The sequence below is a fragment of the Elephas maximus genome, chromosome 7 (assembly GCF_024166365.1).
Source record: "Elephas maximus indicus isolate mEleMax1 chromosome 7, mEleMax1 primary haplotype, whole genome shotgun sequence".
Lineage (NCBI taxonomy): Eukaryota > Metazoa > Chordata > Mammalia > Proboscidea > Elephantidae > Elephas > Elephas maximus.
This window is the reverse complement of record NC_064825.1, coordinates 60,896,136-60,912,414: the sequence shown is the minus strand read 5'-3', so window position 1 is coordinate 60,912,414 and position 16,279 is coordinate 60,896,136. Positions and strand designations below refer to the sequence as shown.

Below are 16,279 nucleotides of genomic sequence, written 5' to 3'. Positions count from 1 at the left end.
CAGGTGGATTTGAACGGTCAGCCTCTTGGTTAGCAGCTGCAGCAGTTAACCACCATGCCACCAGGCTTTCTGGTAATTCAGGTGGGGGAAATCTCCAAGGGAGTTGACAAGATTGTGGAAAAGACAGAGTCTAATTTGCTGAGTCATTACGTTTTTCTTGGATTTTATTTTGAGTTATGGAGTTGTTATACCTCTTTGTGGTTACCTCAATATTTACGCCTATATTTCTAAGTAAAAACCTAATTTGTATTTTCCTATACCACCTTGTAGCCCTCTCCATATGGCAGTTCTATGCCATCTGTATTTAGTCCCTCTTTTTGATTATTGTGATCTTTTACATATTGACTTCAATGATTCCCTGTTTTGAGCGTTTTTTTTTTTTTAATCTTAATTTGTTTTTTTTGATTTCCCTATTTGAGTTGATATCACGATGTTCTGTTCTGTGACCTTGTGTTGTTCTGGTATCTGATATTATTGGTTTTCTGACCAATTTCCTTTAGTATTTCTTGTAGCTTTGGTTTGGTTTTTGCAAATTCTCTAAGTTTGTGTTTATCTGTAAATATCTTAATTTCACCTTCATATTTCAGAGAGAGTTTTGCTGGATATATGATCCTTGGCTGGCAGTTTTTCTCCTTCAGTGCTCTGTATATGTCATCCCATTGCCTTCTTGCCTACATGGTTTCTGCTGAGTAGTCTGAACTTATTCTTATTGATTCTCCCTTGTAGGAGACCTTTCTTTTCTCCCTGGCTGCTTTTAAAATTTTCTCTTTGTCTTTGGTTTTGGTAAGTTTGATGATAATATGTCTTGGTATTTTTCTTTTTGGATCAATCTTAAATGGGTTTGGATGAGCATCTTGGATAGATATCCTCTCGTCTTTCATGATGTCAGGGAAATTTTCTGCCAGCAGATCTTCAACTATTCACTCTATGTTTTCTGTTATCCCTCCCTGTTCTGGGACTCCAATCACACACAAGTTATCCTTCTTGATAGAGTCCCACATGATTCTTAGGGTTTCTTCATTTTTTTTAATTCTTTTATCTGATTTTTTTTTCAGCTATATTGGTGTTAATTCCCTGGTCCTCCAGATTTCCCAGTCTGTATTCTAATTGCTCAAGTCTGCTCCTCTGACTTCCTATTGCGTTGTCTAATTCTGTAATTTTATTGTTAATCTTTTGGATTTCTGAATGCTGTCTCTCTATGGATTCTTGCAACTTATTAATTTTTCCACTATGTTATTGAATAATCTTTTTGAGTTCTTCAACTGCTTTATCAGTGTGTTCCTTGGCTTTTTCTGTAGCTTGCCTTATTTCATTTCTGAGGTCATCCCTGATGTCTTGAAGCATTCTGTAAATTAGTTTTTTATATTCCATATCTGATAATTCCAGGATTGTATCTTCATTCTTGAAAGATTTTGATTCTTTTGTTTGGGGGTTGTAGAAGCAGTCATGGTCTGCTTGTTTATGTGGTTTGATATCGACTGCTGTCTCCCAGCCATCACTAAGATATTGTAGTGATTTATTCTATATTTGCTCACTGAGTCTTATCTTGTTTTGTTTTCTTTCAATATATGTAGATGGGCTACTAGATTGCGCTGTCTTGATTGTTGTAGCCCTTGACTCACTTATGACCTATTACCAGCTGGTTTGGGCTGTTACCAGATATATACGCCTGAGTCCATTCACTATTCTTGAGTAGAATCTGATTTTAGGTCATCAAGTGTGTGATGCACACTGTCACCTATCCACCCAGAGAAGCAGTGGTGATAGTTGTGTGCACCAGATTCTAGTAGCAGCTAGGGTTCACACTCCAGGCGGGGGCAGGATGCTGACAGGCTTCCCCCAAGTGTCAGTGAGGTAAAAAAAAAAAAAAAATTTTTTTTTTTTTTTAGGTGTGTCTCTATTCCTAAAGCACCTTTGTGGGTGGGCTCTGCAGCTGTACCTTAGGCCCCCAATGCAAGTACCTCTACAGATTGGTAGGTGTCACCCTCCTTAGACCCCTAAGGTAGGAGGCTAGGTGGTCTGGGGAGAGCTTCAGCCCTCAGTTTCCTGTTGTGGGTCAGTGAGTGCTCTGTTGAATACGCAGAGATATCAGACCTGGGAAACTTGTCTTTCCAGTAAATCCACTAAAACAAATGCAGTGAGATCCCTATCAGAAATGCCTTTGCATTATAATAACCACCTTGTTCCCTGTAGGGATGAAAGCCGGAGAGTGTGGATCACATATGCTTGGCTGGAGCTGGTTCTGTGTTTTTAGTCCAATTAGGGAAGGATTTTTGGTCCCTGGGTTTTTTGTGGTTGCTTCTCTCAGGCCAGAAGAATGAGTTAGGAAAAGACCAAAAAAAAGGAAAAGAAAAAGCGCAGAGCAGTTCTCCCTCTGGCTCAGGAAATTCCAATCTTAATGAAGCCGCCTGGGAAGGGGAGGGGAGGGTTCAGAAAAACAGGAGAGAGTAGCACCCCGGAATATAAACAAAGTTACTTATCTTGCTTGGGATGACTGTTTTATCTGAGATTCCCGAAGCGCTCGTCGCCTGTATGCACTGGCTGGGTAGAGATTGCCCCCGAGGGTCAGGCCCGCGTCCCATGCTTGCGCTGTCTCAGAAGCCGCGGTCAGTTCCTCCTCTGCCAGTCCAAAGCCCAAAGTCAAGGTTCCCGGCTGGGATGCTGCACTCCGGGCTCCACAAACAGTCGCTGCCTCCTGGTGACTTCTCCTCCCGCCAGCCAGGTCGCCACGCCGCCCAAGCGGACTGGCTAGGCCCCCTCCCGAGGTCAGTTCGGGGGGGTAGGGCTGCACCTCATGTTTGTGCCGTCACGGGATGCCGTGCTCAGCTCCCCTGCACCCAGTCCAAAGCCCGGCGCCAAGGTTTCCTGACTGGGACGCTGGCTCCAGGCTCCGAAAACAGTTGCTGCTTCCCCGCAGTTGTTCATTCTGGGTCTCTGTTACTCAGGTCAACTCTTTAAATCTATGTTTGTTGGTCAGGGTTCGTAGATTGTCATGTATGTGATCGATTCACTTGTTTTTCCGAGTCTTTGTTGCAAGAGGGATCCGAGGTAGCATCTACCTAGTCAGCCTTCTTGACCCCCTCCTAGATCCACTTGTTTTTTCAGGTCTTTTTATAAGAGCGACCATAGGAAGCACCTGACTACTGCACAACCTTGGTCCTACTTGCTGTCAGTGTTTTTATAGTCACTTATTTTGTCAAAATTTCTGGTGTTTTAGCCACAATATTGTGGTAAGTACTATTTGTGTACCTATACCAATAACTTTTATGAGAATGTAGTAGTAAAGAACAAAAAAGAAAATTTTTTAAAAAAGGCTTCTGCTCAGTTACTGATAATGTAACTAATAATGTAATTTATGTAGAAAGATTTTACAAAACAATTTTGTTGTTAGTATTCATATAATCTAAGAAATATTACATTTAAGAAATTTGCAACTATATTTACATGTATTATTCTGATTGAAACTGATAATGAACATTACTAAGGATTTTGTGTGGTCTGGTACAGGAGGAGGTCCATGGGGGGGGCATGACACCATGAGTTACCACACTGGGTGACGTCAACCCTAGTGTTGCCACTGAAACAGCACGTTCTTCTTCTTCTCTATTCTTGCGCTCTTTGGTGGCATCACTACTCTTGGAAAAGATCTGAACTCTTTGAATGTGGCTTTCAAATTCTTTCACAATCTGGTTCCTGCCTGCTTTTTTAGTCTCATCACTTTCCCCTCCAAGAAGCAAATATATTTAATAGCATTCTAGATAGTTCATGTTTCTTCCTTTCCTTCTGCATGATATTTCTTCTTTCTGAAATGTCCTGCATGACTTTCTACTTTTCATTGTCCCAGATTGAAATTATAAGTTTCACTTTGGTTACACCCCAGGCAGAAATACTTCTTCACTTTTTCATGACTTGCTAAAGTCTCTGTCCTTCACATATCACATTATATTATGAGTATCTGCTTAGGGGTATGTCTTCCCTTCTTGATAGTGAGAATCTTAAGAATGCTGACCAATAATTTTCTGCCAGTTGTAAGTTCCTAATACCTAAGAAAGTTCTAGGTTTCTCCTAGGTGCTAAGTATATTGTTTCATTGAACAAATATTTAAGTGCTTTTGAACAAATATTTAAGTGCTTTTTGAACATTAAATGAATGAAAAGTTTTAATGTTATACCAATTTAGTCAGGCTGCGATATTTGGCATTGTTGTATAAGGTCTCTGTTTCTGAAAAACCCAGAGTCTTCCTGGGGTTTGTTGACCCCTGAAAACTTTTTCAGGAGCCACCAAAAGAGCTCTCGAAGGGGAATATCAAAACTTAGGTAATGTGTCATTTATATGTCCTGAACATTCCCTAAATATTGATCACTTGGTAGTTTGAAGGTATTTTTGAATTCTAAGGTAAACCTGTGAAGACTCAATGTTATAGAGAACTTAATTTCAAAGAAACCTCCTATCCAAAAAGAGTCGAAACAAATTAGTCAGATCCAAGATATGCAGGAAATTTCTGAATCCCCTTTATATCTAATGAAGAAGCCCTGGTGGCACAGTAGTTGAGAGCTTGACTGCTAACCAAAAGGTCAGCAGTTTGAATCCACCAGGCACTCCTTGGAAACCTCATGGGGCAGTTCTATTCTGTCCTACAGAGTCGATATGAGTTGGAATCGATTTGACAGCAACATGGTTACAGGGTGTATCTAAAGAAAGAATCTGACCCTCACATTCCAAGGAGGGCTGAATAATCTAACATCTTACATAAGTATTTTATTACCTATAAGTAGCTTTAGAATATATCCATTCAATTCTACAAATTTTGTTTGCTTGGAATCAGTTTTAGTTCTTGGTAAGCTGGAGTAGTTATTTAAAAAGCGTGGCCTTTCCCTACTGATAACACAAAATGTATGTGGCTTTGATGTTTTTATGTCTTGAGTCAATAGTGCCATGTGGTTTAAGATTCTTCCAAGACCTGGAACTGGTTCATTCCAGTTTGAACCCCTGCTGAGAATTTGCATTTCCACCCAAATATACTAAATCATAATTTACGTTTTAACAAAATCCCAGGTAATTCTTTAGAGATCCTCAGGTGATTCTTATGTATAAGAATCATTCACCCATAAGAATCACCTGAGGATCTTGTTAAACTGTAGATTCTGATTCAGTACACTGGGGTGGAAATGCAAATTCTCAACAGGGGATTGAATTGGCATGAAACTGTTCAAAGCCCTGGATTCTTCATAAAAGGTTTTGAATGAGTTGGTGGTTAAAAGTTTATCTCTAGCACCAGATTACCTGTGTTCAAATCCTGGTTCTGCCACTTAATAACTGTATGATCCTGGGCAAGTCACCTAATTTCTCTGTGCCTCAGTTCCCTCAGCTGTAAAGTAACTTTAATAATTTTACCTCTTCATAGGATGCATGATAGAAAGATCTCAGGATAAATCTGACCCATAACCAAGTATTTAATACATTTTGTCTACCGTTATGACATAGGACTCTCTGGAGTCATAACCTATGGTTATAGCCTGTGAAATATAAGGGACAGAGCTCCTGGAATAGCCTTAGGAACCTCTTCAATATCTCCTTTGCTTTTGAGATTTGCCATGGTGATTTGGGAGCCCTGGTAGAACAGTGGTTCAGAGCTTGGGTCCTAACCAAAAGGTAGACAGTTCAAATCTACCAGCCGCTCCTTGGAAATCCTATGGGTCAGTTCTACTCTATCTTGCAGGGTCTCTAGGAGTCAGAATTGACTCAATGACAAGAGGTTTGTTTTTTTTGTTTGTTTGTTTTTTATGGTGATTTGGAGGTAACAAAATGGGACATGATTGGAAAAGATATTGGAATTTAAAATATGCTTCTGAAAATGTGTCTTTGAAGCAGTCTTGGATGAGTACATTTCCTGCCCACCACATTGGCCAATAAAGCATGCCGAGTTCCTGCAGGGTAAGTGGGGCTGATCCCAGTAACAAGAAAAGTAAAGCCTCTTCAGGTGACTTAAAAAAAATGAAAAGGTAATTTAGATGGTCTGGGAATACAGAATGGTGGTCTGGAATGAGTTGGTCTAGATAATCTAAGACAGGAATCTGGCAAACTTTTTTTTCTGTAAAGTGCCAAATAATAAATATTTTAGGCTTTGCAGCCATAGGGTCCCTGTTGTAACTACTCAACTCTGCCATTGCAGTATGAAAGCAGCCATAGGAATATGTGATAAATAGGCTAGTTGTGTTCCAGTAAAACATTTACAAAAATAGGTGGTTGGATTTGGCCTACTAGTCATACTTTGCCAACCTCTGATCTAAGAGGTACAATCAAGAGTAGTATTTGGGGTCAGAGGGAACAAAAATCTCTGTGAACTGGCTTCTCTGTGTTGCTCACACTTCACATTTATTATCTACTCCGTGATAACAACCATAAAATGGTAATAATAACATGATAACACACTTGTATGGGACTTAATTATTTATGAATATTTTAAAAATATATATTATCTCAATTAATTGTCATAAAAGACTGATGCGACAGTCAAGTAGGGCTAGTATTCTCATTTTACCAATGCGCATAGTGTTTTATTCACAACACCTTAGGTAAGACCCAGTATCAAATTATGAGCTATAAATTGTCATTACAGAATTTCATGAAAAAAGGAGTGAAGGCTGGAATGGTAGTAGTAAGAAGGACATGATGAAGATGAATCAGCAAAACACACATTTTTGATAAGGGAAACAGCCTTGAATCCCAAACTTTCCAACTAAGTCAATACCTCTTGTCCTTCCACTCGTCCTATTAATCTACTTGCACTGAGCAAATAGATTCCTCATTCTCATGGTGGTTTCTTGTTCCTTACACTCTCCCAATTCTTCATTTTATTACTTCCAACTAGCTTTTCCTGTCTCATTTCCATTGTGCATATCCAGTCAGTCATGAATTACCACCGATTCTACTTCCAAAATGTATCTTGAACCTGTCACACTAGTGCTAATTCCCTGGTCCAAGTTAATCTCTCTCAGCTGGATGACCACAATCACCTCTGCCCTTATCTCTCTGCCTTTAAGTTTGCCCTCTCCTACCTATTACTCCTCCATACAACTATAAGAGTTATCTTTTAAAAATACAAATTTCCTGATGTCACACTTATACATGATTAGCTCTCCATTGCACTTCACATGCTCTAGGGGCTGTGGAGTACAATGGAAAGCTAATAGTTATGTACAAAATGATTTGAAACATGCCTGTCTCTCCATATTTGTCTCAATCACTGTGCACTTTACCAGGCTTCTTTCAGTTCCTCATAAATTACAAGCTCTTTTCTACCTCAGAAACTTTGCATATGCTGTATCTTCTGCCCAGATAGCTCTTCACCCCTCTTCATTTGGATAATTTATATTCATCTTTCAAAACTGAACTCAACATTCACCATTCCAGGGAGTCTTTTTCTTAAATACTGGTCTATGCGAGAACCCTCCTCTATTCTTTTCCTTTATGAAACTCTTCACAATTTGTAATTACACTTATTTTTGTAATACCCCTCATGAGAATATAACTAAATATGGTCAGGTACCATATATGTCGTGTTCTATACTCTGTACCCAGGAGTTATCACAGTGTCTACCATACAGAAGGCTTGGAAGGGGATAGTTTTTTCCCTCTCCCAAAGTTCTTTCCATGTCAAGGAAAATCAGTGTAAGATACTTGGCCTTTACTCTCCCCTCAGTCCTTCCAAGCAGAGAAGGAAGAATATGATCTAATTGGAGAACTAGCAGTGAGAAACATCTCTCATTTTTTGGAAGATACAATAGATAGTCTTGGTCTTCTCAGAGAGTACTGACTTAGACCTGCATTGTCTGTGATTGCAAGGGTAATTTTGTCCAATTTGGGGTTGGTATTCAGAAACCCATTGTCAGTGGACATATAGTCTACATTCTTCAATTTCTGCGTTATGTAAAATAGAGGTGATATTTTGGCCTGAACAAATAACCTCTTTCTCAATTGGCTTAGAATCTGGGTGGGAAAGAACAGTGATATGTATTGGGTCCCCTCAAAGACCCTGTATCTCCTAAAAAGTAAAATAAAGATAAGAGAAAGAGGTGGGACTGCATGTGTCCAGGTTTCCTCTTTAATTACATGCATCTGATCAAGTTGCTCCTTTTTCCCGAGAAGAAAGTGGAATGAGGAAGCAGAGACAAGTCTAGAATCATTGTGGTAATGGAACTTCCTTCACACTGAAGAAAACACCAGGAGTAGGGAAGAAATGTTCTGTTAATAATATGTGATTGGCACATATTTTATGGGTTAATTCATGAATGAAATAATACTGTATGATATGATAAACTGTGTAACTAACTCCTGCTGGCCAATTGCTATAACACTGTAGCACAAGAAGGTCCCCAGTGACCACATGGGAACCACCTCACATAGATTTTGTGTAATTCCAGATAACTAAAGAAACCACAGAATGGAGCTGTGGAATTCCACCTTGGGAAGTGGCTTCATTTTGATGGACATCCTGAATGACAGTGGATCTCCTGAACTGTTCTGTGCTACAATTGCAGTCCTATACATGTTAGCCCTGACCAGCAATGGCCTTCTGCTCCTGGTTATCACAGTGGATGTCCGGCTCCACGTTCCCATGTACTTTCTGCTCAGCCAGCTTTCTCTCATGGACCTTCTGTTTGCATCTATAGTTACTCCCAAAACACTTGTGGATTATCTGCGTGGGGAGAACACCATCTCTTTTGGAGGCTGCGCTTTTCAGATGTTCATGGTCCTTACACTTGGTGGTGCAGAGGACCTTCTATTGGCCTTCATGGCCTATGACAGGTATGTGGCTATTTGCCATCCTCTGAACTACATGGTCCTCATGAGGTCAAGGGTCTGCTGGCTCATGGTAGCTACATCTTGGATCATGGCATCCCTGAATGCTCTGATGCACACATCATACACCATGCAGTTCCCTTTCTGCAGATCCCGGGAAATCAGCCACCTGCTCTGCGAGATCCCACCTTTGCTGAAGTTGGCCTGTGCTGATACCTCAAGATATAAGCTCATGTTGTATGTACTGGGTGTAGCATTTCTCATGCCTCCCCTTGCTGCTATTCTTGCTTCCTATACGTTTGTCCTAGTTGCTGTCCTCCACATGTCCTCGGGTGAGGGAAGGCAGAAAGCTCTTGTCACATGCTCTTCTCATCTGACTGTGGTAGGAATGTACTATGGAGCCGCCATGTTTGTGTACGTCCTGCCCAGTTTCTACCACAGTCCCCAAGAGGACAATATCCTCTCTGTATTTTACACTATCATTACTCCAACCCTGAACCCTCTTATCTATAGTCTGAGAAACAAGGAGGTGATGCAGGCCCTCCATAGGGTACTGGGGAGATGTATCTTTCTTCAAAGACCATAGCTCTATAACTTCGAGATAAGACCATATATCTTGGTCTTGAGCTATCTCCTTCCACATTTTAAAGTTCTAGAAATCTATCACACTAGAGAAGGCCCTATTTTGGTCTTAGAGACATGACTTTGTTTCTGTCAGTTTTGTGTTTGTACAGCTGAAGAAGCATTCATTTCTCTGATCCACATTCCAGGATCTGGTTGAAATTCCCTTTTATTCTGATAAAAATTATCTTATTTTTCACTTTATATTTTCTTTTCTCCCCCTGGAACAATCTTAACCCCAATCACACAGGATGTCAGCCAGATTTTTTTGGTAGTTCCATTTAAAGCAGGAAAAATGTAGAGAGAAGGTAGACCCTACTGAACAAAGGTACAAATATTAGATTTTACTACTTCACAGCAACACAATTTCTCAATTCCTATCTCCCTATTACTGTGAATGTATAGTTATGTAGTGTTAGATTGTTTTCTCTGGACAGATAAAAGTAGGTCTGCAGCTTTGTGCTCCTTCTTTGTTTTTATTTTTATTATAACATATATTTCTCAAAGAAATAAAAAATAGAATCTCTGAAAATCTAGATTTTGCTCATTACATTCTTGTAGTGTTTTACGGTGGTGTCGCTAGGGTGGTGCAGACCACACCTCCTGACACTGTCAGAGGGGCTGACTCCAAAATGACCCTGGGGTCTCCCGCTGACTACGGGCAAGTCAGCACCACCAGGTGCCATGGGAGGGGCTGCCAAGGCAATGGTGTCACCAGGTTTGGTGTCACCCATCACACAATGCAGTAACGTGTCACCACACCTAGTGAAGTAACTCATCACCTTCCCATTCCTGTCACCAGCCTGTGAGGGTGTGAGTCCCTGGGCCTCAGCAAAGGGCATTGGGAAGAGAGGGATGGTTTCCTTGGCCAATGGGAGAGGAGCTGCAGGGAGCCATGGGGTGCAGGGCTGGGAGGGTGCCGAGCTGCATGGGGCCTGGCCACTCTGCCCACCAGGTCAGGGATTCACCATCTGGCACATCCCACTCTCCCATCCTGGGTGAGGTGGGGGCGATGACACCATAAGTTACCACACTGGGTGACACCAACCCTAGTGATGCCACTTTTGTTTGACTTGTACTTCTGTCTCCTCTCTTGCCTGCAAATGGACAAGGAGAGCCAGAGAGTTGATCGGATTGCAGTTTTATTTCTTGGCAAGACTAATTCATAGATGGTATTGCGTGTACTTCCATCAAGCAACACCTGATATCTGGCTATCTCTTTCTTTGTGGTGTCACTCTAGATCCGTTATATAATTGGGAGTTGCAAACTGACGATATTCTAATTCCGTTATTCCTTCTTTATATATTAGTTGGAATACTTATATAAAGAGAAATTTCCCTTCATTAGTTATTGGTTATCTTGATGTACAGTTCTTTTAGAAAAACAAGATAAATGCTTGGTTCTTTCCATTTACCCATTTTCAAAATAATGAGTTGGTTTCCTAGCATCATCCAAAGTCGACTAGTGAGCTGTTTTCCTTTTCTCCTTTTTATTATGAACCCACATCTGATATGTTTCAACCCACTACAGTTGCCATTCATATCATTATTCCTATTATCCCAGCTTGGACCAGTGGGAGCCTCTTCAGCTTTACTCCTAAGTCATTCTGATGTAACCATGGTAGTTATATTAATGTTGATAACTGTTTTGTTCTCTGGTGTGACAAGATGTTCAAAGATCACTTTATATATTTCCTGCTTCACATATTGATCAGCCATTTGGAAGGACCCCGTTTCTGTTTAGGGAGAAATGCTGCGTAGAGACCACAAACTGGCCTTTAACAATGCTTATTGCTATAGAACTACTCAGTGTTTCTAGGCCTTTTTGGAGGACATACTAAATTCAATACATCATGAGTTCATACTGATACTTCTGATTCAGTGGGTTACTTAACCTCATAATCTTCTTTTCCCATACAAATATTCCAGTTACTGATTCCAGCAACATACCACTCAGTTTTTTTTTTTTTTTTTTATCTTAAAATACATATGTCTAAGAATAAAAATGTCAATACTGTTATGATGTCATGATTACTGGAAAGAGGTTTAGATTTTTTTTTTTTTTTTCCTTTGGGTGCATCCCATTGAAGAGATACATATGTATTCCTGTGTTTGAAAGTCAAAGTTACTTGAAGTAGTTTCTCCCTCATGTGGTTATGTCACCACCTGAATATATAGCTAGATTAATTTATTTCATCTTTCTTTCAAATTTCTGGGCTTGCTTTTTATAATTTTGTTTTATAATTATGTAAAATATTTACCTGATTAGAAATTCAATTTATGAAGCAAAGTCCAGTAACAGAAGTCTATCTGTCATCCCTGTTTTCTCCATCCTATTTACTTTCACTTCCTCTACTTCATTTCCAGTATACTGTGTAAGTATACTGTTTGTATTATAACTATTCACTGAAATTTCATGAGGTTGTGTTTGTGAGTTAACACATGGCCGATATTTGTGAATTTTGTATGTGCATTTTCCACTTCCAGTATACTGTATATGTATACTGTTTTTATCATAACTCTTCATTGAAATTTTGTGAGGTTGTGTTTGTGACCTAACCTATGGCCCATATATGTGGATTTTTATGTGCATTTGGAATAATTTTTTATTATTATTATGCTAGTTTACAGTTTGAGATATATTTGTATATATATGTGTGTGTGCATATATATATAATCTACCTTATTGATTATACTTTTAGGCCTTAACTACTACACCACCAGGGTTTCAACTTTTAGGCCTACTTTATTCTCAATAATTTTTTGTCCATTTGATCAATCTTGAATTGAGAAAGTTGTATTAAAATTTTCTCTTTTCCTGAGTTTCTGGCTATTTATTGCACCTCCTGTAAAGTCTGCTTTGTAAAGTTATTGTTGCATTATTGGCTCCATAAATATTAATTCTTGTAGCCTGTAGAATTGTAAAGCTATAAGCAGGACAAATACTATCTCCATTTCACAGGGTTACAGACTGGGAAGTGGTACAAGAGGTAAGAAACAGCATTTTAGGACAAGACCAAGATTAGAGACCCAGCTTAGTTCAGTTCTGTTTGATGTAAACAAGTGACTTAATCTCTGTGACTTTCAGTTTATATTTCTGCAATATGGGAGCAATGTAATAGATAGTTACCATAATTCTGTCCCATCTGTTCAGTCTTCCAGACTTGAAATTTCAAAGTCTTTATCGATGTTTTCTTCTCTCTTACTCATCCTATTCAATAGACAGGATGTCAAAACATGTAAATTCTACATAAATGTCTAATAATAGTTAACTACTTAAGTAATTAGAAACTAAAATACTTTTGAATTCTATTGAATGGAAAACATCAAAATATAAAATTTTCTTTACAATATAATGACAGCTTGAAAACATATTCATGGCAAACTGATTTTAATAAAAAAAAATCAACAGGAAAAAAATTGATGAGAAAAATGAAACATTGAATAATTTCAGGGTAACAGTCTCCAGAAAAATATGGATGTATTCCCTACTTGATTTTACAGAAATTACCCCATACCTGTCATTATTTAAGACAAGCTAACATTGTTTTTTAACAGAGGCCAAGGCATCCTCAAATGAACAATAATTTTAATAAAAAAATAGAAACCAAAACCAAACCTGTTGCCATCAACTCGATTCCGACTCATAGTGACCTCATAAGACAGAGTAGAGCTGCTCCGTAGAGTTTCCAAGGAGCAGGTGGTGAATTCGAACTATCCACCTTTTGGTTAGCAGCCCTAACTCTTAACCACTATGACACCAGGGCTCCAAATAAATAGAAGGGAGGTGTAAATTTCTATTTTTCTGTGGATTTAAACTGAAAGTTGTCTTCATGCACTTCACACTGCATGAAAGAAGGAACAGATGTGGATGGTTTCTTGGCACAGAGCTTCCAAAAATTTTTCTTCATCTAGGTGAGAATTGGAAATTAGAGCAGATTCATGCAGTGGGTTTGGTTCATGGAATTCAATCTGTGATTACAAAAAAAAAAAAAAACTCCCAAGGCATCTCATTGTGCATAGAGGCAATAAAGTGAACTGTTCCTAAGGAGAACTCTAGGGAATGTCTTATTTACTTCACCTCTCAGGGCCTCATCTTTTAAGACTTCCTCTCTGGAAAAGCTCCAATTCAAGGTTTGTGGTTACAAAGTAAGTATTTACTTCAGCCAAGAAGACCTCAGGAGTCTGGTATGGAATCCATTGTGAAGTCCAGTTCATCCCTAGCTGTCAGGAGAGAGGGTTGAGGATCAGTGGGCCCCAGTCCCATAATATGGATCTGCATCTTGTATCTCTAGATCTCACTCCATTGTGCTCATTGTGAGATCTCCTCACCCGAAGTGCCCCATCTTTAGGACAAACTCATCCCAGACCTCCAGGTAAGAAGGAGTGAGATGCTGAAAGGATCAAGTTTTCCACAGTCAGAAATCCTGAGTCTATCCTGGAAGAAGGACCAAATCCTTATTTTTACATCCCACAGTCTGTTCTGGAAAAGAGGTTTTCCTTTTTCCGCTCTCCTCCATAATCTTCAGCATTAGAAATCTTGGGCTGCTCTGGGGGGTAGGGAAGGGGAAGGAGCAGTATGTGCTGAAAGCCCCAGAGAAACCAAAAGGACCACAGTCAGTCAGACTAGCTACCCTTTTTAGCTACCAGAATCTCTGTTGCTCTCTGATCTTTCAGCCCTTTCACCTTTGGCATTCTCTTCCTCCATCACTTTTCCCACCCTTTCCTCTTGATGACCCCCACTGGGCTCACAGGGGGCTGTTTGAGATGCAAGAAGAGTATTTGCAATTAGTTATCTTTTGCTCGGGAGGTAGGAAACAGCCAGCTGGATGAGTGATAATCTTGTATGTGTGGGTGCTGCCTGCCCCAGTGCTCTAGTATTCTGGTTGTTACTACATTGGAAACACCCTCTTCGGGGCTCAGAATAAGGAAGAGAAAGGGTTACAAATTGAAGATCTTGTCCAACTAAAAGAATACAACTGATGCCATCTTGCCTATACCAGTAGCCCAGGTGATCACAACCACTTGGTGTTTTTCCTTCTGCCTGGTCGTGGAATCTGCCCATTCCAAGGGGATCACCTACATGGTTTAGTATTCGCTGTGCCTTCCAGCTTTCATACTATGCTTTAGAGAGGATGATTCGTGCTTAGGAGAGTTTTTGTGCATGTGTATGATAGTGCCTGTGTGTTTGTGTGTGTGTGTGTGTGTGTGTGTGTATACGAGTTCATTCATTCCTGAATGCATTCATTCAGTCAGTCAGCCAGTGAACATTCCTTGAAAATTTATCATATACCCAGGGGAGAAGGGTCACCATGAGTCAAAGTTGAAGCCATGGCAACTAACAATAGCAACAACACAGACATATAGAGTGAGATAGGGTTATTCCCTGAAGAAACTCATAGCCTTTGTAGAGAGGCAGGCTTGTAAACAAATAATCATGTACAATTTAATAAGTACTTTTAAAAAGCATATTATATACAAATGCCAAAACTCATCAGATCGTACATATAAAATATGAACAGTTCACTGAATGACAATTTACCATAATAAAGAAGTGAAAAAATACACTTAATAATTATTGGAAAATAAGGTCAGTAGTGGATTATTTTGTTGATGTCCTTGGACATTAAGAACTTTTGGTTTACAGAAGCATTCTTTTTCAAGTTTTTGACAATGACCCTTAATAAGAAACACAGTTTATGTTGTAACCCAGCGCACACATACACTCACACATACACTTACATAAAAGTGAAACAAATGTTTTCTCGTAAAATTATAATTACAAGAGCTTATATTTTCTTTCCTATTTCATTTTTTTAAAATACTGGTTGCAAACCACTAAATCTACTTCATTACCCATTAATGTGTTATAATTCAGTGTTAAAAGCCATCACTTATAGGAAGAGATCATTCTGGCTATTGAAGTCACAGATTTTTTCATTAATCCTCTTGTGTATTCCCTGCACACTGAAGCAAAAGCAGTGATCCTTCTCCTTTGAGTCTGCTAGCTTATCAAAGGGTTCCCTGACTCTGCCTTTCTGATCCCTCAAATACAATGGACATTGCTTTAGGTTCAGACTGGACCCAGTTCCAGATCCAATATGAGTGGAAGTATATGAGTATAACCTCACTCTCACACAACAGTCTTGAAATCAAGTCATAGTTGGTGGTTCATGAGCCTGTGGTCCAGGCAAAACTGGTCTGTTGACTTTTCTGCTGTATTGTCAGCAAGACATAGGGTCTTATGTGAGAGAAGAAACCCTTACATGTTTGCAGTCTTTGACGTCCCCTGTCCCAAGGTGGCCCTGCCAAGAGAGCTGAGCTTCTGCCCTGATTCTCCTCATTTGTTCTGACAGTTCTAGGGTTAGTACTTCAGTTCTTCCCAGGGATATTAGACGCTAGCCATGATCCCCAACTGTTTGCCTGTGGCCCTGCTACATTCTCTAACTCTTTCTAATCTACTTTCCCACTAGCTTTGATCCGGTCATCTTATTACTTGCATTTTGCTAATGTACAGCAATGTGTATGCTTTGAATAACGTTTCCTGCCCAACTCCAGAGAATTGGACCAGTGTCTGGATTTCCCACAGGTGTACCCATCCAATTGATTGCATATTATGGTACAAAAAGAAGCATAAATGAGGACCAATGTTGTTATTCCAGATAAGACATTGAAACTATCCAGAGAGCTGTTATGACCACTTCAGGTCTCCACAAAGGGCCCCTCCAACCATAGTGTGCAGTGCTGCCTGAGTGTGACCTCATCCATACCCACTTGGCTCCATGATAATGAAGTCCTATTACATTACTCTTGAACACTTCCAGGAAGCCTTGACTCTCTAATCCAGTGAAGAATT

At 39.7% G+C, this 16,279-nt stretch overlaps 1 protein-coding gene across 1 annotated transcript; it reads left to right on the top strand.

The window, feature by feature from the left end:
• The first annotated feature begins 8,443 nt into the window (after positions 1–8,443).
• On the top strand, positions 8,444–9,388 carry LOC126080079 (olfactory receptor 2AG1-like). Its single transcript, XM_049891389.1, has one exon. The coding sequence runs from the start codon at positions 8,444–8,446 to the stop codon at positions 9,386–9,388; it is 945 nt and encodes a 314-aa protein (XP_049747346.1).
• The last annotated feature ends 6,891 nt before the right edge of the window (positions 9,389–16,279 follow it).